General features: G+C 43.8%; 1 protein-coding gene across 1 annotated transcript in view; it reads left to right on the forward strand.

Moving 5' to 3' along the window:
* eys (eyes shut homolog) overlaps positions 1–22,487 on the forward strand; it is a 275,597-nt gene that overhangs the window by 48,427 nt on the left and 204,683 nt on the right. The window contains 4 exon segments of the mRNA XM_034100069.1: positions 7,824–8,020; positions 8,827–8,954; positions 10,553–10,667; positions 11,945–12,104. Coding sequence (XP_033955960.1) covers positions 7,824–8,020; positions 8,827–8,954; positions 10,553–10,667; positions 11,945–12,104 — 600 coding nt within the window.

Genomic DNA, 22,487 nt, shown 5'->3' on the forward strand with positions numbered 1-22,487 from the left:
TGGTGATTTTTTAAGAGTTTACGTGTCTGAAAAACGATGGTTGTTAACAAGTGGCTGAATAGGACTACAGAAGTTGTCCAGGCTGTTTTACGTCATTACACCGCACACGTAAACACTCCCGCTAAGTTTGTTTGCCCTGTTCTGCTTGAAAGCAAGTACCTGCCTCCTGCAAACTGTTCAAACAAACACTTCAACTTGTACCATTTACAATCTGTATGTTTGAATATGGATCTTAAGTTGGCGTGACGTTGAAGCAGCGACCCAGCTGTAGTTCCTTTATAGCATAACGTTAGCATTTTGCTTCTTGCGACTAGATTTATGCTTCGAAAAATATAAAAGTAGGATAGACATGTGGATATTATCCGGCTGAACAAAACGTGATCCGTCTCTTAAATGTGTGTCAACCACAGACCTTATTTCGCGCTATTTTCCAAAATCCTATGGAGAAATTGCATTGCGTTTTTGACGAAGGAACCGGAAGGAGTTTACATCCGGGTTTTAGGACGCTGTTTTAGGACGCGTCACTCTCTATAACAATCCATTACCATGCTGTCATGAACGCGCGGTGCTGTTACGTGTACACAAATTGACGTGCTTGATGTGAACGAGCATTTTGGTTAAAGTTGGGCATGCGCTATGAGCGCACATACGGGTACTTCTCAGGCATGCCGGGTAATCTGTGACGTTTCACTCTCTCAAAAGTTGGGCCATTTTATCATCATGCGCTAATGAGCAACTCTCATATGAATGAGGCCCCGCCTCCCACGCTGTATCCAGTTCTTATTATACATCCATGCTGAGGAGGGACTGTCTTCCTCCTTCTCCATGTCAAAACACAAGCTTATAGTTTACGTTTACATCCATGGGGGATGGATGTATAATAAGAACGGTCTCCCCCTTTCTCAATGCTTATTCCTGATAACCCCGCCCCCCCTTCCGGGTATATGCCCGGAAGTTGAGCAGGATCCACAGTTTCCAGCATAATTTTCCGTTCAGTAAAATTATAAAATAGGGCAAAGATATTCAAATATGTGCTTCCTTTTTTCATACCTTTGAGCGGGTGAACAAAATATATTTGTATCAACTTTAAATCATCGTATCTCCGTTTTTACTGGGTCGATTTGAATGAAACAAAGACTGGCTTATAGTTTCAAGCCAGTACTTTCGACAGAAAGTCGGCAATGTCTGCTATGTTGTTTTTATGCGGCATTGGCTTGAACAGTTCACATGATCTGATCGCGCCGGTGGCGGTCGACTTCAGAGGGTTAAGGTTAACTAGAGAATGCAATTCCTGAAGAAATTGCTAGTGGGAATGCTTTATGCTGAAAATCGCTAAACTGCTATGCTGAAATGTAATGCGTAAGAAGAAAGTGAAGAATTTAGATTGAAATGATACATGAACACTGGGGGCTTGCATGTGTGATGAGAGAAGAAAATAAAGTAAAAAGGCTTGGAAAAGCAGCAGAATATTCGAACTGCAAACTTCTGAACTAACTTGATGGCGAATGATCTGTCGCCATGGCAACGACATTTGATGACACCCCATAATACGCTTAGATGTGTTGATGGCTGCATCGTTACCAAACCTGTGAAGTTTTGGGGCGTTTGGAGCAGTTTCACTGAAGTTATGAGAAAGCCGTGTTTCATGGCGAGCATTGTGTTGCCATGGCAAAGGCATTTGAAGAAATCTCAAAACTGTCCCGTAGATGTGTTCACGGCTGGACTGCTAGCACACATGTGAAGTTTGAGCACTTTTTGAACATTTTCATAGGAGTTATAGCGACATCATGTTTTATGGCGAGGGATGGAAACGGCATATGGTGAGATCTCAGATTTGGCGTAGAGCAGTTGAGGCATGGACCGGTGATATACAAGTGAAGATTGTGGAACGATTGGACCATGTCGATTGGACTTACAGCCACATCGCTTTTCATGGCGAGTGGTCTGTCGCCATGGCAACGGCATTTGATGACACCCCATAATACACTTAGATGCGTTGATGGCTGCATTGTTACCAAACTTGTTAAGTTTTGGGGCGTTTGGAGTAGTTTCACTGACGTTATGAGAGAGCCGTGTTTCATGGCGAGCATTGTGAGCAACGGCATTTGAAGAAATCTCAAAACTGTCCCGTAGATGTCTTCACGGCTGGGCTGTAACGCACACTGCTATCTGAAGTCTGCTGCTCTGAGCATGTCAGTTGGAGTGATGACATCATCGTGTTCCATGACACAGGTGTTCATATTTGAGCTAAGAGGCGTCCAGAGATCAAAGGTTTCCATTGTTCTGAATGAAAGATAAACCTCTTACATGTGAACGTGTTGTGGAAGAACCGTAACAGATATCTGTGAAATTTCAAAACGTGAAGCATGTCAAGGAAGTTGAGTATCTGAAGTGTAATTTGTGTGTACTTTCGGGTTAATAATGGCAATTTAACTAAAGGTGTGCGGCTGCTACCGTGAGGAAATATCTGCCTGAAATTACAATGGGGTTTAATGGAGGACAGTTGAACGTTTTTGTCAATTCATGCCCTCAAGAGGCATTTTGTTTAATTATTTTTGCTTAATTATTTGTCATTTTTCAAGCTACGAGATGTTTTCCTACGTTTGTCATGAAAGATTATGTCTCAGGAATGTAGGGTTTGGGAATTATGGCAGCTTTAAAAAAATATATGAAGGCACATTTCAAGATGTTCTACCCTCTAGCTGTGACATCACGCACTCTAGTTCATGTTAAAATCTGAAGAAAACCTCTAAAATACGGTCTGAACAATGTTTAATATCTCTAAAAGTAAGACTCAGATTTAGAAGTTGTGTTACATGAATAATGTCACAAAGATGTGTAACATTTTAAAGTTGGAATGGGGTTTCTGAGTGAAAGTATGAATGAACAGTTAGCAGTTGAAGTCGCATGAAGATTGAAGAATTGTAGAAGAAAAGTTGAATAATTTCTCCATTGACTTCAATGGTTAAACATGTGATGTATTATGGGATGTATCTCTGGAATTATGAAAGTTATGAATGAGAAAAGTAATAGCCATCGATTCCCGACCGAGCTGAACGTTTTGATGTTTGAACGGAGTTTCTGCGATGTTCAATACGAGAAGAGGGCCAAAATACCGGCGGAATAATAAACTTTTCGTGCGTAGAATAACAGATAGTTGGAATGCTGTTAACAGCCTTCGCCCTCGAGCCCGGCCCCCTGACTTTCCCGGCCGCGGCCATCGCCCTCGAGCCCGGCCCCCTGAGAGCCCGGCCCCCTGAGAGCCGTGGTCTTCGCCATCGAGCCCGGCCCCCTGAGAGCCGCGGTCTTCGCCCTCGAGCCCTGCCCCCTGAGTGCCGCGGTCCTCGCCCTCGGGCCCGGCCCCCTGACTCTTCCTGCCACTGCCTTCGCCCCTCCATAACCCCCTTTTCAAACTCTGCCTTGCCCCCGGGCCGTCCGCCCGAGACCCCTTCCGGGTCCTCCGCTGTGCCCCTGGGCTGTCAGCCCAAGCCCGTCCTCCAGACCCCGTCCACCCACCCTGTTGGCCCTAGTTCTGTGTCCCTCCTCCGGTGGATGCTTGGATAAGGTGAGATGAATTAAGATTTTTGCTCTGACATTAAGTTTCAGGTGGAACAGGACAAGTCACTATTGAAAGATGGATGATATCCCTTGAGGGCTGTTTGATGTTTGAGGGCATCACACCAACGTTTTTGACGGGACTTGCAGCCTTGTTTGCGATCTTCTACATGCTCAACCTGCAGTACCAGGAAGAGGCTGCCTGTACTCTAGAATTCATTCAGAGGTAAAACATACTTTCATTTGTATGTCATCATTATAGTTTTTTGATTTTTCTTTTGGATAATTGCATATCTTGAAACCTAAATAACCACAAACTGAACCTTGCACAGGGATACAGTAGTTTTTTGTTTTTGTTTTTTTTAACCATGAAAGGTAAAAGTTACTTATCAGTAATGACATAGACATTTACTCAGGCAGGCATTCCCATGATGAGAAATCTCTTTGCCAGTAGGTAAATTGTGGTCAGGAAACAAAAACATTTGAAGCAACAGCACACAAAAACATTGCTGCTTAATGCTCGTGTCCAATCTTTCTATCTTGAAAACAATGTATTTGTTTCAATACATTGTAGTAGAGCTGACTCTCTTATAATATGCCTATAAGCTCGGATGAGGCGTGAATGTCAATATGCAAATTGCATACTATTAAACTGGCAATTTCCCCAAAAAATTATAAATGACCAAAATTGATACAAATTAGTGTTCCAAATTTGGTAATCTCTTTAAACCTGAAATATCCAAATTACCCTTTTTAGACTACAATGTATTCCTTATAGTTTTCTATTCAGTCTCTTATCTAAGACTATTCTGATTTCAGGCGCTTCATTGGTATAAATCCGGAGAGAGGCACGAAGGCAGCCCAGGGTAAGGTCGTCTCCAAGAAGTCTGGACGGATTGTCCAGAAGAAGTCTGCCACGGTAAACACACATGTGTCCGTCTTAATAAAGAAACTAATGGACTTTGAGTGGGACTTCATTTAGCTTGAACTCAATCAACACAAAAAGACACACGAAAAAATCAGCACAATCAGCACAAAACAAAAACAATGAAGGAAAGTAAAAGTTTAAAGTAAGATTTTATATTTCAAGATGTTCATATAAGGTTCAGAAGTTAAACATTTCAACTTTTAAACTCTCAGGGTCAACCTTAATAAACAGCGATTAGAAACCCTTTTTAAATTAAGAAAAAAATACACTGGATTTAGATATATTTTAAAGAGAGATAATTAGCGTGCAAACATGCTGCTATCGATAACATTGTTAAAATGTCTTTACTAATGTTGATGTTCAAATGTTCTTAATGCAATGTTCTTAGTCTCCAAATACTTTTAGTTTAGTTCAGTTACGAGATAATCCACAGCAGCAAATTCAGAGAAATATCTTTTAAGTAGTTTACGTCACAGAATTATTTGTATAATTTATTATTTGTTCATATTATTTTATCTTGAGTATTAAAACACATTGTTTAATGCAAGGTCTCCCAGGCTATTATCAGATTTTATTTTGCTATGTTTATCTCGTGTTTCTCTGGATTGTCCAAACATTTTTGTATTTTGGAAAAGCATTATTTATGTTGACACTGTCCTTTTAAATAAAATGTTGTTTGATGGATATAAATCAATGTGTATTTCTCATTTGCACCATTTTCATTACGAAGACTTTTTTTTAAAGCAGATGTAGCCAACATAACAAAAATGCTAGAATGATATTTGAATTCAATTTAAGATAAACCTTTTAGATATTCTGTACTGCTAATTAGTTTTAACAATTGTTCAACAGTATGGATACTGTGACATTACAATAAACTTCTGGGGTCTGTGTTACCAATGCTTTTTCTGTAAATTGAAACAAAGGAAAGATATAATGTATTTCTCTTTTACAGCAATAGGCTGTCAAGTCGTTTTACAGTATGGCCGCCGTATAGATAACAGTAAATGGCTGGCGTCTCTGCTGCCAGCTCTTTACCATAAATAAAACAAAATACAGAAATGTACTGTAATCTTCTTTTACAGTAATAGGCTGTAAAATAATTTCACAGTTAGATACCGTAAAAATAACAGTAAATGGCTGGTGTCTCTGCGGCCAGCTCTTTACTGTTATTTTACAGGAAAAACTCTTACAGTGTGCCGCTGACATGGACCGATGCATTGCAATCAGTTGAAAGCTCTTTGCGTCCTTTGTGAAGCTGAAGGAGACTCGGTGCGTCACAACTGCACGCCAAAGGACCCTGACCAAGCATCGCTACTGGACGATCAGGGAGTGACAGTGGCGTTTCTAGACCAATTTGACTGGGGAGGCCAGGCTGGAGCCAGTTATTTTCTGAGGGGGGCACAATAAATGCAGGATGAAAAAGACAAAGACAGTATGAAGTAATTGCGCATACACCTAAGAAAACAATGCAATACAGTTATTGGTATTTGTTTCATTACACATTATTATACGCTTACCTTTGTGTGCTGTTTTGGGTCTGTGGGACCGTTTTCAGTGTTTACTAAAATAAAATGTATGCAATTAAATGATTTGAACCTGCTTTATTCGGGGGTGGACCTAACCTTCTCTAGGGGGGTCCGGGGGCATGCAGCCCCGGGAATATTTGTTTTGAAAGGTTGAATGCATCAATCTGGAGCACTTTGAGCACAAAATGAATTTATGGATACAGCTCTCAACACTCATGAAAGAGAGCTGTATACTTTTAAATAATCCAAACATCTTTAGAATATGATCACAACCAATAACAAATCATTTAAACTTGTTTATTCTTATCTTATGTTACCTAGTTAGCATTCTTTCTTTTTATTTATGCATATTTTACTAATCACTCCCCTTTCAAACTGTTTTTTTTTTACTGTCCTATAGTACACATTGGAATGATTTCTTTATTTTGTACAACACATTAAATAGATAAAGGTGTGCTCTCTCTCTCTGTCTCGCTCGCTCACAGAGGCTGTGTGCTCCTCCGTGGCGATGACGGCTTGCGTTAAAAAACAAAAAAAAACATATTCGTAAAGTGGGGGCTATTGAGGGCTTGCGAGATACCGGCAGCTCGTGATCGACGTGTTGGAGACCCCTGCTCTAATGGGTCCGACTAGAATGACAAATATTGTTACTTCCGCCTATTCCGTCAGCCAAGAAATCTTTTAATCTTTTAATTTTTTAATTTTTAGGGGTGCCACAGGGGGGTCCCAAGTCAGTGTTAGGGGGGCACTGGCCCCCCCTGCCCCCCCCCTAGAACCATGCATGTTTAAGTGATCCCAACATTGTTTTGTTAGCTTTTCAGAACTTTTGCCATTCTATTCACTAGATATTTTGTGTCCTGAGGTTGAAATGAATGACTTTTCTCTAATAATGACTTGTCTTGCACAACCATAACAATGTACACGATCTAAAGAACTGTAGTTATCCTAGTTAGTGTTTTTCATATTTTCTGTATTTTCCCATGTGCTGGATAACTACTGCTGGCTGGTATTGATTATTTTCCAGTTGGTGTGGTTTGTTAGCTTAAGTAGGATGTTATCGGAATGGTCAATTACGCTCTATAGTAGATCATCAATCAGAGGCCACCATATAATTCTGAAGGCAACGATGCTATTTACACTCAGTATTGCTTTTACGTTGATTATTAGAAGCCACATTCCTCCGTCCTGTGTAATTATTGATAAAACACGTCAGTCATCCCTTCCTTTGAGGATTATGAGTCATGTCAGGAAACTTGAAATGCTCTGAAGCCATTTCAAAACTGCTCCATGTTCTTTCCCATGTTACAGCTTCGTCCACCAGGCTATCAGGAAGCTGAACTCCCTCCCACCTCTCCCCTCTCTCCCTTTCTCCCCTCTATCTCACCTCTCCACCCTGCCCCCACTGGACCGGGACTTTAACACCCCCCCCCATTCACACAGACTGCTATGGAACTATTTTGCACTCTCATTTGCACTATGTACATCACCTTTTTTTATATATATCCTGCTTACTTTAAGTAAACGGTTATTTAGTGTTTTTTTGTAATTATTGAGTTTTCTTGTATTTTAATGTGTTATTTTATACCTCGGGACTGTGGGAAACAGTATTTCGATCTTTCTGTGTGTACAAACAAATTTGGAGATTGACAATACAGTTGACTTTGATGTTAACCACTTGGTTTTAACGTAGAATGTGGAAACATCGATAGGGCCACACCAAGTGACAGGCTTTGACACGATGTAGTATCTTAATGTAAATACAGTTACCACAATCTGAATAGAAATGCTGTCATTTTGTATCCTCCTTGCAGGCCCACCTTGTGAGAAGAGGAAAGGCCCCTGTGATCCAAATCCATGCAGAAATGGCGGCGTTTGTCAGCCCACCCCCGAAGGATTTGTTTGTCGTTGTCCTGAAACATTTGGGGGTGTCAACTGCGAATCCAGAGTGTTCTACGATTGCATGTTACACGCATGTCAGGAGGAACAACTCTGCACTGCAGGGGAGCGTGTGAGGATTTTAATTTCCCCCTATTGGTTTTATCTCGGTGGGAGATAAACTAGAAATGACATATGAAAATGAATATAGTGTCTTGAAACAAGATCAAATAGCCTCATTTTGAAGGCTGCAACAGCAATTAATATTTCCTCCTGAAGATGAGCTCAGGGAATGAGAGCTTGCTTCCTCTAGCATTTTGATTGAATGACCCAGCGCATGTTTAAGTGCCAGTTTGAAATGCCTCTCGTCAAAAGCTTTTTGCAATTAGATGCCTGCTGCAATTTTCACCTTTCACTAGCAATGCCATTGCGGTCATACATTTTGCAAAGGCAGTGGAGTTTCTAATGTTCTCAAAGATACACCAGAGAAAATACAGTAATGGTTTAATTGTCTTCCCCTGACCTTTGTTTTGTTCATTACTGTTTGTCAAGTGCACTGCATATTTTCACAGCACATTTGGAGTACTAGAGTAGAGCAGTCTAAAAGGGACATTTATCAAAATAATGGATGATATTTCTCCAGCCTGACTTACATATTTTTCTTGAATCTTAATATGAAGTTAAAATCTCTTTACCTTTGAATTACGACACCATTAACATATACGTGTTATTTACTTGCCTACTTAGAAGCAGTTAAAAATAATTGAAGAGATCAGTAACAAATAATAATGTGAGTTAATCAAGGTAAGATACTCTACCCACAAATAATTGCTCTATTGATAATGTTCTTGCAGTTAGTGATCTTATGTCATGTTTGTGTAATCACTCAGTTTTCCGAGCTGACGGAAGACTTGTGTGTGTTTCTCTCTCTGTGTGCAGGCCTCTGATTGTGTCTGTGGCGATGGTTCTGTGGTCCCAGCCTGCAGGAGGCTTCAGAACCTGTGCAGCCCCTTACCATGTCTCAACAACGCCACCTGTGTGTCCAGAGGGAATGAGCATTTCTGCAGGTAAAACATAACATAGATTGAATGGAGGTCACTTTCATTGGCCCAATTCCAATCCTACATCCTACCCCTACACACTGCTCCACCGATTGCGCATTCGCGGAGGGTCCGCCACATTAAGTGCTGTTCCAAACCAACGAGTGTGGAGGGGGAGTGGGTTATCAAGCCCTCAAACAGCAAGTCTGCATCGGTGCTGACTTCACCTGCTGCCCGACCTGAGCGGACTCAATGCCGTCAGGAAACAAGCTGTGTACAAACAGTTCCAGCAAACATTCACTGATAAATTGCGATGTTAACAACCTCATGATAACCTCATATTATTTTTACTTAGGATCATACCTGTGTTTAGTCATACCTATGCATTTTATTATAAAGTTGTGTATATTTACAGACTGTTGCAAGAACTAAGAAGCTTATAAACATCAGGTCTAGAACTAAAAGAGCTTTACAAAAAAGTAACACAATTAAAGATGTTTGGAGTTTTATTTTAGTTATTCATTTTATTTTTTGTCTAAGAGATGCTGATTTGAAACCGTTGTTACATACAGTTACGGCATTTCCTGTTTCTGCCGGAGAGAGGGGAGTTTGTTCCAAAGCTTGCCGCTGTATTTACACCCATCTGATAGGAGGGAGCCTCGTTGAGCTGCGAGTATCACTCCGCCACAGAGTGGGAGTGGGTAGGGTGTGATTTGGAATTGGGCCTATTGTTATATTTCCCTCTAAGAGTTGACACAAATTGGTCCTTTTTCTATAATTGTGATTATAATTACATTGTAATTAAGAGCTCTAGGACTATAACAAACCTTTCTGGCAGACCTTAAGCCTCAATGTTGGCTTAGCTTATTGTTAATGCATCTTATGTGAAGACCACAACATACAATTCATTGATCTCACTCACAGTATTGTCTGCAGAGCCGGTGGAGCTTATTTCTCCATGTCATTTTCCTCTAACATTAATAAAAAAGACTTCAGAACCACACTCATACGCTGGATGGTCCAGTGGTCCACATTTTCTTACAGACAAGTAAGACACGTTTTTGGTTATTTAATTTAACTATTCTTTTGAGGTTTCCGCATTTGATGTCTTTTAAATCCAGACATTATACTGTAAAAGATCACAGACTAATTAGTTTTATATTGTCACACAAATTGTGATGGAGGCTCCAAAATAATACATTTGACAATTGTGTTTTTCTTCATTATAATCACTCTTTATTCTCTTGAATATAATACAAATCAAAGAAACACTGTATTAAAGTTTCAAGAATGTAAATCAAGTTATGGGTGCATTTTCTATATAAGACAGTATCAGCAAAATATGAAGGGGGATTTATTCAGCTGTAGCGAAGTATAATCTGTTATTTATAATTTATTTTCGTGTTAATTTCTGTTGATATCCGACTCCACTGTTTTGGCCATCCAGGTCATACAAAATAAAAAAACTATTTGCAGTTAATAAATCACCCACGTTTGTATCACAAACGGGTCATGTAGAAAACAAAATTATGGCCCAATAAATCTTGTAAAAGAAACACATATGGCTTGTTAGTGTTAAAGGCTTTGGCTGAATTGATCCGATGACACTGACCTCCTCTTAACAGATGTCTGAGTGGGTTTTCCGGGAAGAATTGTGAAGAAATAATTGACTACTGCAGGCTGCTCAATATCAACTGCCTGAATGAGGGATTGTGCTTGAGTGTAATTGGCGGGTATCAGGTAAGTAATTCAATGTTACAGTCTAAATGAAATACTCTGTAGGCTGCAAAATATGACTCATGCTGCACCAAAAAACAGTATAAACATGAAGTGAATAAAGATAGAGGGACATAGCGTATATAATGTATAAAGTGATATTCTTTTCTAGATGCATCTATCCTTAAATTAGATGATTTACTGGCAAATGCTAACCGACAGCTACTATGTTATGATTTTTTTCTCTTTAATTAAATACAAATATAAACTACAGATTTCACAAGGATAGAAATGGTCTATGTATTGCCTCTGAGAAAAACAAAGAGAATAACTTCACTAATAGAAAATATCTCCAGACAGCAGTAATCCAATTCATACCCATTGATCACTGTGAGTATGTAGACGTATTGCTCCAACAGACAGCTTCTGGTCTAATTTGCCTTTCTATTGCTCAGTCTCCTCCAATGTCTGTGTTTTTTACAACACCTGAGACCGCTCCTAATGCCCCATAGCTCCTAATTATTCCCCATCAGTCTTGTTCCATTAGGCCATTGTGAATGTTCCTCATCTAAAGCACTTTTCAGCACTGTCTATTGGTGCTCCTTAAACCAGGGTCGGACAAAAGCAAAACAATTATGTTCGCTGCACATAGGCCATTTTTAAATGTTTAATTTTTTTTGTTTTGTATTTCTGAAGTGATTTTACCTTATGAAAAACCATTGGGTAGTTCATTAAATGCAGCATGCTCATTTATTTGCTCGGTAAAAGAGAGGCTCTTTACAGACAGAATAAAACCAGAGTTTGGATCAAATGGATTTAATATTTGTAAATATAGTGTAGAACAGTTCTTTTGGATTTGTATTTTGACTGCTATGCTTTGCATTTGTACTCCAGCAAACCAAACGTAAACATGTCTTAGGGCAAAGTGCAGATTTCTAGCAAAAAAATGTCAGTTCACCCAAATACAAATTCAATAGACAACACCTGAGCATCAAAGCCACTTAAACCATAACTCAAACAAAAATGTCAGTTTGTCTAAACTGCCGCTGATGTTTACAACCCCATCAGATGAACACTGTGCAAAATGTTTTCTTCGTAATTCATGCAGCTCAAGGGTGAAAATAAACTACATTTCCACACTTTTCACCCACCAATCGTCCTTAAAACAGAGTCAACAATGTATTCCTCATGGTCATTGTTTAATTTGAAATCCAGTTTGCTCAGGTAGAAGAAGAAAAAACAATGGAAAACAAATCTCTGCTCTAACATACCCAAACAAATAGTGTGTTGTTTTCCTGCAGTGTGTTTGTGCCCCAGGATGGATTGGAGAGTTTTGTCAATATGTAGGCGATGCCTGCCTGATAAAGCCAAACAGCTGTTTGAATGGAGCAACATGCATCACAACAAGTCAGCCATCCTCTCCTCCACGATACACCTGCAAGTGCCCCCACGGCTTCACAGGTGAGATAACTTTGCTTTTTTATCTGGTTTTGTTGCCTCTTTCCATCCGGCGGTCCGTCTGTCTCTTGGGAGGATATCTCAAAAATGTGGATCAATTTGTAAAAACACAAAAGTGGCAATGTTGGTCTTCAGGTAAGGAAGGACTGATGGATGTTTGGGAAAAATCTGACGTGGAACTGGTATAGCTTGACATTAACATGCTGTTGGCAGAGGTTTGAGTTCTGTTTTGACATTTGGTGCTATTTAAACAACATGTTTACTGAATGAAATGTATCTTATGCAAATATGTGAGGCAGGCATCCAACACAGTTGGTGAAGGCATTCATTTTCTGAATATTTTAAGACTGTAGCTGCAGCCACACAAGGACGATAACGGTCGTATCCGCTACAGTTCTCTATCAGATAGACGGTTCGGCCACACGACGCTGACAGGGAAACGCAGATAACGATAACGGGTCCCAAGGTGGGTAGATCTGCGGACGAAGCGCTCTGTGGGGCAAACGGCTCCGTGTCTACGCTCTATAACGATCATTTCCTGATAACGATGACGCAATAGCCCCAGTGTTTCGAGCCAGGTCCCGGTATCTCGCAGGACAGTGCACCCAGCAGGAGCTTCCAGCTAGATTTGATCGATATGGACATAAACGCGAGTGAAGTCTAATCGGACAGGAGAGGAGACACGCAGCTCTGCACGATCACCTGCAGCTCCGCCCGCTGTGATGGAGCAGAACAAAACACACACTTCAAGTTAGATCATCACCCTTAGCTATTTTAATGACCTCTCAAACTGTGAACTAGTTATAGATATGTTTATTTCTACTGTCGGGTCACTCATTACTGGATCAGCCAGCTGCATGAGACCACGGATACTGACGGAGAGCGGGAGGAAAAGAGCGGCTCCGTCCTCCTTATATTATTACATAGAGTCGTTATGCATTTGTTTTAAAGCTCAATAAATAACAAATAAGACCTTTAATTGGCACTTTTCAACTTTAACGGACATGTTGACCGGCGAAACCCCACCTCTGCTGCTAAATCCAGCGCGGAGAATAAAGAGAAGGGCAACCATTGAGGCTTTTCAATACTCAAATTTCGACTCCTCGACTCCTCGGTCCTCCGGAAGTGACCCGGAAATGAATTTCAGCGCGCCATTTTGAAGGACATCTAATTTCTCTAAATGCACACCGAGGATCGAGCGTTGAGGAGGCTCTCTAGAGGAGCTATAACCGAGGATACACTGATGGTTCCTCCACGGCTCCTCTGCGGATGCATTTCCGGGAACGGTGGAGGCGTGACGCACGGCTGGACTTATCTCAGCCAATGACAGCTCTGCATGCATCCCCTGGATATTATTTTAGAAACTGCTTTCATCGCGACGCGACAGTGTGTAGGTGTGTGTGTGGTACAGTGTGTAGGTGTGTGTGTGGTACAGTGTGTTGGTGTGTGTGTTGTACAGTGCGTAGATGTGGCGGACAGACGGGTCTCAGTTGGTTTGGTGTCCTCTGCTTACTTTTAATACTTGTAAATACAACTTTTGGCCCGTAATTTCAATTCCCCATTTCAGCGACCAGAGAGAGGGGGGGGGGATATATCCAGTCTCTGATTGTGTTACGTTATTATGAGAGTGCTCTGATACTTTAAATTGTATATATTTATATAAATATATTTGTATGTGTGTGTCCGCATCTGTAGCCTGTTATTGTCTCATTATACCGCACTGTCAATGAATCAAAATAAATATATAAGTCGTCATGAACACATCTGTCCATCAGACAGAGGGCTGCTGTCCCCTCTGTCATCATTAATGGACGTCTCTTTAAAATTACCTCTCAGAGGAGAGGAGTTCTCATTTCTCTAACCGCCTGCTGCTTCCCCTCCTCTCTCCTCGGTTCCCCTCCTCAGTCCTCCGCTAGCATCTTCTGTGGGCGGGACTAAGTCTCGAGGATAGGAGTCGAGGAGGGGAAATTTAAGAATTGAGAAGCCTCTCATGCATGCGCGCAGTGGTGGCTGATGGGAAATATTTGTGGTGATGCTGGGGCTATGGAAATAGGGATCAAACCATACTAGGGTGGTCCGGGGGGATCCTCCCCCGGAAGACATTTTTGAGAAATGACCCCTTAAATTATGACTTCTGGTGATGTTAGAGGGGGGGGGGGAGACTAAAAATCAGGAGACTAAATACGAACATTGTGTGTGTGTGTGTGTGTGTGCGTGTGTGTGTGTGTGTGTGTGTGTGCGCGTGCGCGTGCGTGCGAGCGTGCGTGCGAGCGTGCGTGCGTCATACTTGCCAGACTCCCGATTTCATAGCCCTCTCCCGGTTTCCTCCCGGGGTCATATTTCTCCCGATTTCTGACAAAATCAGATTTACTCACGACTGTTTCCACTCTGACTTTAATACAGCTACACCATTGTTTGGTTTCCATGGTAGCGCGTCTCTTTAGCTGTGCGCGCAACTCAAAGTTTGAGAGGGTGAGGAAGATGAAAACTGAACAAGAATCGACAACTCCACCCTCTGCTCACTCCTTTCCTGTAAAATACAGGCCCAGCCCACACATATGCTCCATGGTGCGACAGGCATTGCCCTTACAACTACAATAAGCATGTAAATGTTAATCTACAGCTCCGGCGATCCACCAGCACCCAGAGACTCCACCTGCAGACGCAGCCATCCTCGACAACTACTGTAGCGTCACTTTGGATACGAGTCCAAACAACTCAGACACACAGGCCAGGGCGCTGACAGGGAGCCCTTTGAGCATCAGATCTGACGACGCTGATTGGCTGAAATTATGTTTCGGCAGCATATTAGGCTATAAAGATAGCAACAGTCAGCTTGTTGGCTGCTGCTGCTCTGGCTGCTCTGGCTGAGGGCTCCTTTCTACCGCCCGGACGAGAGGGGGTAATGGTACACGCGGCCAGGCAGGAAACATTTGACTTATCAGTAACTTTAGACATCGTAAAACAATTTTAAACGAGATTTTATTGTAGATTATACATTTTACTGATACCAACTATATCATATTTACCTTGTTCATTAAAAATAAAAAATATATATTATTTTTTAAATATATTTTTTTATCTATATTTAATTTGTAATGACAATCAAACATGTGGGAAGAGGGGGGGCGGAGTGGGCCAGCCGCCACTGCATGCGCGAGAAGTCTTATTCGCTGCTTTTGGTGTATTTTGTGGCAGAAGTACAGCGCCACTTACAGGCCCGACACGTTTCTGGTGACTATTGCGTGTGGCTACAGCCTGTGATTCTGCAGACTCATGAAAGACATTCGACCCTTAGATTGATCCATCAATTATAAAAGTTTCTTCATTGCCTGTTGCTTGTATTTTAAAGTGCAAAAGGTTAAAGTTTGAAATATACAGTACACAGAAATCATGTAAATAATCAAAAGTCCACAACTTAGGTAAAATAAATACTGATAATAATGTAATGTATTATTGTTAATAAGATTCAAATAAAAGATCAGCAGACTTCTTCATGTTTAACTCAATGTTTCACATTAGATTACACACATCTTATTAATTCCAATTTGGGACTTTTTTTAATTAATATAAAAAATGTAATTTCTCTTAATGGAGCTTTTCTAAACCCACAGTATATTTCTATAGGTCCAATTTAATTCAAATGAACACAATAAGAGTATTACCATGCACTGATGCCACAGCATCTAAACAAAGACAGAATAATAAAGACTCTTTATTTCATTTTCTGAAGTCAGTTTTTCTAATATCTTTACAGCTAGCATAAAGCAATCTTGAACCGTCCCCTAGTAAATGTGTGTTACCTTGTAACACAATAGTGATGTCTCACCGGAGAGCAATTTTTTATTGAGACAGGGGGTCACACGGATCACTCAAAGACACCAATTACTCTACATTGCTTGCAGATGGCCCCAGCTGAGCACCATAGTTAGAAGGCAGGCAGCTTTTGGTTAAAACCCCCATGTTAGCAAGCAACTGCTCCAAAGCAGCTTATGTGTTGCTGCTGCATTACAAAATGTTGACCTCTGGCCCCCTTTAGGAGGTGGACAAGGAAAAACTTCCCCCACTGAGCAATTCATTTATATTATCAGCAGTAAACACTAGCTGTAAACATTGTCTAAACCCAACCAGGGAAGAACCAAAACTAGCAGCTACAACCAACTGAATGTGTTTGAAGTGCAAATTAATTGAAACAAATAATTTGCACAAATGTTCATGCCAAAAAGTGTGTCACAGATCATCACAGATTTTAAAGCAAAGCCAATTCTGTGATGAAGGATGTTTTATTTTGTTTAACCTTGAAGCTTATTTACCAGTCGCCTTGCCTGCTTGACATTTCTAAAGCCTGCTGCTGATTGCATTTAATCCAAGTAGTCTGGCAAACTGCTTACTAATTAGCTGCCAGCTCAGAACATTTCTGAAAGTTGACAAATGTTAAAAAAAAAGACAAGGGGGACAAGGGAGAGACACACAAACATAAGAGGTTGTTGTTACAGAGTTACAAAGCCTAGCTCTTTTCATTTGGTTTAAAAAGATGCAAATAATTCATTGAAAACAGACAACATCATGTTTGATTTTCACAAGTGCTTTGACACCTCCCATGTGGAGACAAATACAGTATAAACACAACACAGAATTTCAGAACATACTTATAAATAAGCTATATGCTTCTGTGATAATGTTTGCAGCAGATACCCCATATAGGAGAGGTGAATATGTTATCGGATTTACAGCTATGTTATTTAATTCCATAATAATATCATGTTCTCATTCATAACACTCCGTTCGATGTCTCACTATGGGATGCGCCTCATCGCGGAGCAAACAGAAGCATCAATCTCATTACGCCAATTCTGATTGGCTGGTGATCTTGACGTCAGCGCCAGGGGAAATCACCCCCTATAAGTAGCTTGCGCCACAACGTATGCGTCATTCAAACACCTCTTCTCGCTTCAGAGCACATCTCTACAGTAGCCGGGCAAGCTTCACTGTCCACAGACTGAACCCAAAATACCATTCCGGTCGACGGGCGCTAGCCGGCTACTCCTTCTGCTCCGCAGGAAGACGGTAGTACTAACGCCGTACTTAAAAATCGACCTCGCCCTTCTCTACGAGAAAGTAAGGTAGGTCTGATTTTTTCAAGCTAGCAGAACACCTGTTGCTAGCTCGCTCCCTCTCTACCGACACCACGGTAGCGAGGACGTTTTTCTTTTCTCTTCTCTTCCCCACGGAGGGGGAAATGATTAAAAAAGAAGCATACTGCCACACCAGTCAGTATTCTCCGGGAATAAAAGACCCACACCGTCCTTTTTCTCCGGATTAAGGACAAGGTGGTAATACCTTTTTTCCCGTCCCACCTGTCGAGAGCGGGCCCTCTCCACGCCACGAGGCGACAAGGATGGACGCCCCTCTCCCTCACACCAGAGGAGTTAGGGACTCGGTGGCTCGACTCGGTGGCTCGACTCTGCGGCTGCGGGTTGAAGATCTCGGGCACAGACACACACCAGGTCTGTTCGTCCTGCCTCGGGCTGGAACACGGCCGAGGCGCTATCGACAACCCCGGCTCATGCGGACATTGTGTCCGCTTCACCGTTAAGAGCCTCCGCCGACGGCTAGCGAGACAAGCTAGCCTGTCGGAACAGGACCTCCCCATGTCCATGGACCCGCCGGCCGGCAGTCAGGACACGCGGGCGTCCGCCACAGAGAGCGAACCCCTCTCCGTGTCGGTCTGGGGCTCATTATCAGCGATAGCCTCAGAACCGGAATCCCGCGCCCTGGCAGGCCGGGACCCGGTGACGACAAGACACGCGGGAACGGATTCCCGCACTTTACCAAGCTGGGGCTCCCGGTTAGACCTCACCATGGTCTCACACGCGGAGGATGTCCTCGAGTTGGATTATGAGGAGGACGATATCCGAGTCAGATGAACAAGAAGAGGACACCTTCATGTCATCGGCCCAGGCTGCTAAGCCTGGAGCGAGGGCTGCTCTCCCGGGCGACAGCACACCAGCTTCGCCCGGTCTGAGCATGGACCTGCAGGCCGTGTGCAAACGCGCTGCGGTCAGACTCAATGTTCCGTGGCCTGAAATGGCCAAGGATACCTCCAGGTCCCGCTACGAGGGGAAGCATCTTCCCCAAACAGCGGGCAAAGGGAGGCAACTCCTCCCGGTTTTTCCAGAAATGTTGGATGAAGTGTCGGTCTTGTGGAGAGACCGGCCCTTCAGCAACAAGGTCCCAATCCAGGGTGCCTCCTCCCTGGACTGCGATGGAATGGAGAGGCTCGGCCTGCTTCGCATGCCGCCCATGGAACCGCTGGTGGCGGCCCACCTTCTGCCGAAGGTGGGCCCCTCACCGAGCAGGAACCCCATGCTGCCTGCAAAGACGGACCGCTTTCAGTCTACAATGACTGAAAGGTCCTACAAAGCGGCAGCGCTTTCCGCCAGGGCCCTGAACGTGTCCTCGCTGCTAACCGCCTACCAAGCGGAGCTCTGCGAGGACCTGTCGGGTAGCCCGGGAGCAGCCACTCTCTGGACGAGATGGCAGCGGTCACGGACATTTGGAAGGGTCCAGCCGCTGCCTTCGCAGCAGCAGTCCTTCACCCAAGCTGTCTCGAACTCTGCTCGGTGTAAAGCACCGGACAAGCAGAGGTCACAGACCACCCCGAGTCCCCAGTCCAGGCTGGAGACAAGGGCAAGTTGGCCGAGAAAATCTCCGGTTCCGGCTGCAGCTCAGGCTCAGCCAACCCAGAATTTCGGCCAGCAGTCGAGGAAGAAGAAGCGAGCGGCGTGACAGCCCCTCCTTCTCCCCTCCGTGAATGTGTTCCCGCCGCCTCGAGAGATGCCTAAACACCTTCCTCAAGTCCGCACAAACACATGTCACACATTGATTGATTCCTCTGTCATAAAACATTTGCCGCTGACGCATCCAGGCTTCAGGCCGAGGGCGCAGCTCAAAAAAATGAAAAGAAAATCAATGAAGCCAATAAACAGCCTGTCAATTGTTCCCCTTCTGAGAGCAGCTACGGCATCTCTCAAAAGGCGGATTATTGGCGGGTCTGTGAAGGCACCACCGCCACGCGCAGTGCCGGCTAGGGCTTTAAAGGCACCACTGTCACCCGCATGCGCAGTGCCGGCTGGAGCTGTAAGGGGACCACCGTCACACGCATGCGCAGTGCCGGCTGGAGCCGTAAGCGTGACATCTCAGCTGGCTCTAAGGAGCGTACAGCAGGAGATACTCACGACATCTGCCTGGGCTTCTCAAAACAGTTACACTTTTCTACACTGTTTTCACAAGCCCAGAGAGAGTCAACCCATATTCTGGAGAGAGAGGTTCTCTCTCTCCTAGAAAGAAGGGTTTTATCTCTAATGCCCGCCGAGCAGAGTCAGATTACGCAGACAAATGTCCTCGTAAAACACCCGCTCAACATGGGTCTCATAATAAAACTAAACCCCGCGCGCCACGGCGTGCGGAGAATATTGCTTATTATGTAATGCGTAGTGGCACTACACCCGACTTTTCTAGTGCGGGACGCGCCTACGGGTGCTGTCCTTTCACGGAAGGTGGTCACCACGGACGCATGTCAGACAGGCTGATAGGGTATTTACGAAGGTCGCCCGGTGAGAGGTCTCTAGAGCAGAGACCTCCAGCGGGCGCACGTAAATTACCTGGAGCTTTTAGCGGTGTTCCCCACCCTAAAACGCTTCCTGCCTTCTCTCAGAGGACACCATGTCCTCGTGAGGACAGACAACACGATATTGTGTATGAACCGCCAAGGGAGGTTGCGTTGTCTCCAGTCACACACACTGGCACACAAACTGATCCCTTGGAGCGGCAGACGTCTCCTCTCTCTGAGAGTTACACAGGTACCGGGAGTGATGCACCTCGGGACAGAACTACTGTCCAGAGGTGCACCACTCTATGCAGACTGGACTCCACATCCAAGGATCGTGAGTTCGCTGTGGGTGTGTTACGGCGGAGCCGCGTTAAATCTGTTCGCATAAAGAAAAAATGCTCAATGACAGCTGTTCTCTTTAATGCACGATTTAAACGCACTGTTAGGCGGGGACGCACTCGTACACGATTGACCTCCGGGTCCTCTGTACCCCTGGCTCTGTTACCCCCAACTCTGGCCAGAGTGAAGGAGCAACGCCACACACTTACTCTGATGTTTCTGCCCTAGCCTGCAACGTACGGGCTGGCGGAGATATATCAGCTGTTGTGCGGGCAGCCATGGCAGCCCCCACCACGCAGGGACAGATTGTCTCAGGCGGGGGGGGCGATCCTTCACCCACGCCCAGAGCGCGGTGCACTATGGGCCTGACCCGTGAGTGGTACAATCTGAATACAGTGGGACTCCCTCAGAAGGTGATAAACACTATTCAGAGTGCGAGAGCTTCCTCCACCAGGTCTCTTTACGACTGTAAGTGGAGGGTGTTTGAGGAGTGGTGCCTTCAAGAAGGACACATCTCTTTTCAATGTCCTGTCGGGGTGATTTTATCATTTCTACAAGACTTGATCGATAAACACAGAGCATTCTCCACGATCAAGGTGTACCTGGCTGCTATTGCTGCATGCCATTTGGGCTTTGAGGGTAAGACGGCTAGCCAACATCCTTTGGTTTGCCGTTTTATGAAGGGAACTCGCAGGTTCCTCCCTGTCTCCAGGTCGCTGGTGCCCTTATGGGACCTGGCAGTGGTTTTGAATGGGCTCAGAATGACCCCATTTGAACCCCTGGAAGGAGCTGACATGAAACATCTGTCACTCAAGACAGTGCTGTTACTGGCCCTGGCATCCGCCAAGCGGGTCAGCGATATTCATGCACTGTCTGTACATCCCTCATGCACTCAGTTTGCCCCAGGGCAAACGAGAGTGTTGTTGAAGCCCAACCCTGCCTTTACACCAAAGGTGGTTGGTTCGTGTACCCCAATTGACATTGAGGCATTTCCTCCGCCGCTGGTTTCCTCCGGGGAGCAGCAGCAGGATCTGTTGTGTCCAGTCCGGGCTTTACACACATATATGGACAGATCAAAGGAGCTTCGTCTTAATGACCAACTCTTCGTGTCCTGGGCTAACCCTCCCAAGGGCAAGCCTGTTACTAAGCAACGGCTCTCCCACTGGATTGTGGAGGCAATTGCTTTGGCCTATACGAGTCAGAATCTGCAAGCACCTTCGGGTCTGCGGGCTCACTCGACTCGGGGCCTGGCTACATCCTGGGCTTTGTTCAAGGGTGTTTCCATCCAAGACATCTGTGCAGCGGCGAGCTGGTCTTCGCCGCTCACTTTTGTCCGCTTTTACAGGCTAAACGTCTCCGCTCCAAGCGTGGCCCGAGCAGTGCTGGGCACCTTGTTGAGTCGGGACTCCACCTGTTAAATTCTGGTTGATCGGGGATCTTCGAGATAAGCTCGTCTGGCAATACGGGAGCTACAATATCCCATAGTGAGACATCGAACGGAGTGTTATGAATGAGAACTATAGGTTACTTACGTAACCCCAGGACTCAGAGTAACATGAAGTGAGATGTCTCACCAGACGGCCCTCCTTGCTATGGTGAAGCGAGAAGAGGTGCTTATTTTGAGTGACGCATGCGTTGTGGCGCAAGCTACTTATAGGGGGTGATTTCCCCTGACGCTGACGTCAAGATCACCAGCCAATCAAGATTGGCGTAATGAGATTGATGCTTCTGTTTGCTCCGCGATGAGGCGCATCCCATAGTGAGACATCTCACTTCATGTTACTCTGAGACCTGGGGTTACGTAAGTAACCTATAGTTTCTAATATTGCTTGAATTAACTGTAAATTCTGCCTTAGAAATAAAATCATAAATGTCAGTCACTATATCAAAAGAGGCTCATGAGCATCATCCCTATTTAGATTGTTACATTCTCTATAATAAATGTATTATTAAAACAATAAATAAAGATGTTAATCCTTGCTGAACATTGTTAATACTATATAGGGTTAACAATTGTACCCCACAGTATTGTTTCATTGCTTAAACAACCGTTGAATGTATTTTTTTTCCTTCTCCAGTGCACTCAGGTTTTGGCCTATAGCGTATTTCCCAATCTAGCTTAAAGTCCTGACACACTGACCTGTCAGTCAGATAAGCCCTTACATAGCACTACATGAACACGCTTTTTCCCCTCTGTTCAAAGCTGAAATCTGTTGCCACTTCAGTAATGGAAAATTGTCTCTTACACCATGGCAGGTCTTAGTGACTGATAGAATTCATCATTTTCTGGCATCTTGGGATTTTTGCTTTAGAATGTCTTGCCATGCAGCAAAGAAAGGCCAATTTAATTTGAAGCTTTGCCCAGAAACACCACCGTGCTCTTATCATTGATCATAACTCAGGAAACATTACTCAAACCCAGGCATTCGGTTTTC

The sequence above is a fragment of the Pseudochaenichthys georgianus genome, chromosome 15, assembly GCF_902827115.2.
Source record: "Pseudochaenichthys georgianus chromosome 15, fPseGeo1.2, whole genome shotgun sequence".
Lineage (NCBI taxonomy): Eukaryota > Metazoa > Chordata > Actinopteri > Perciformes > Channichthyidae > Pseudochaenichthys > Pseudochaenichthys georgianus.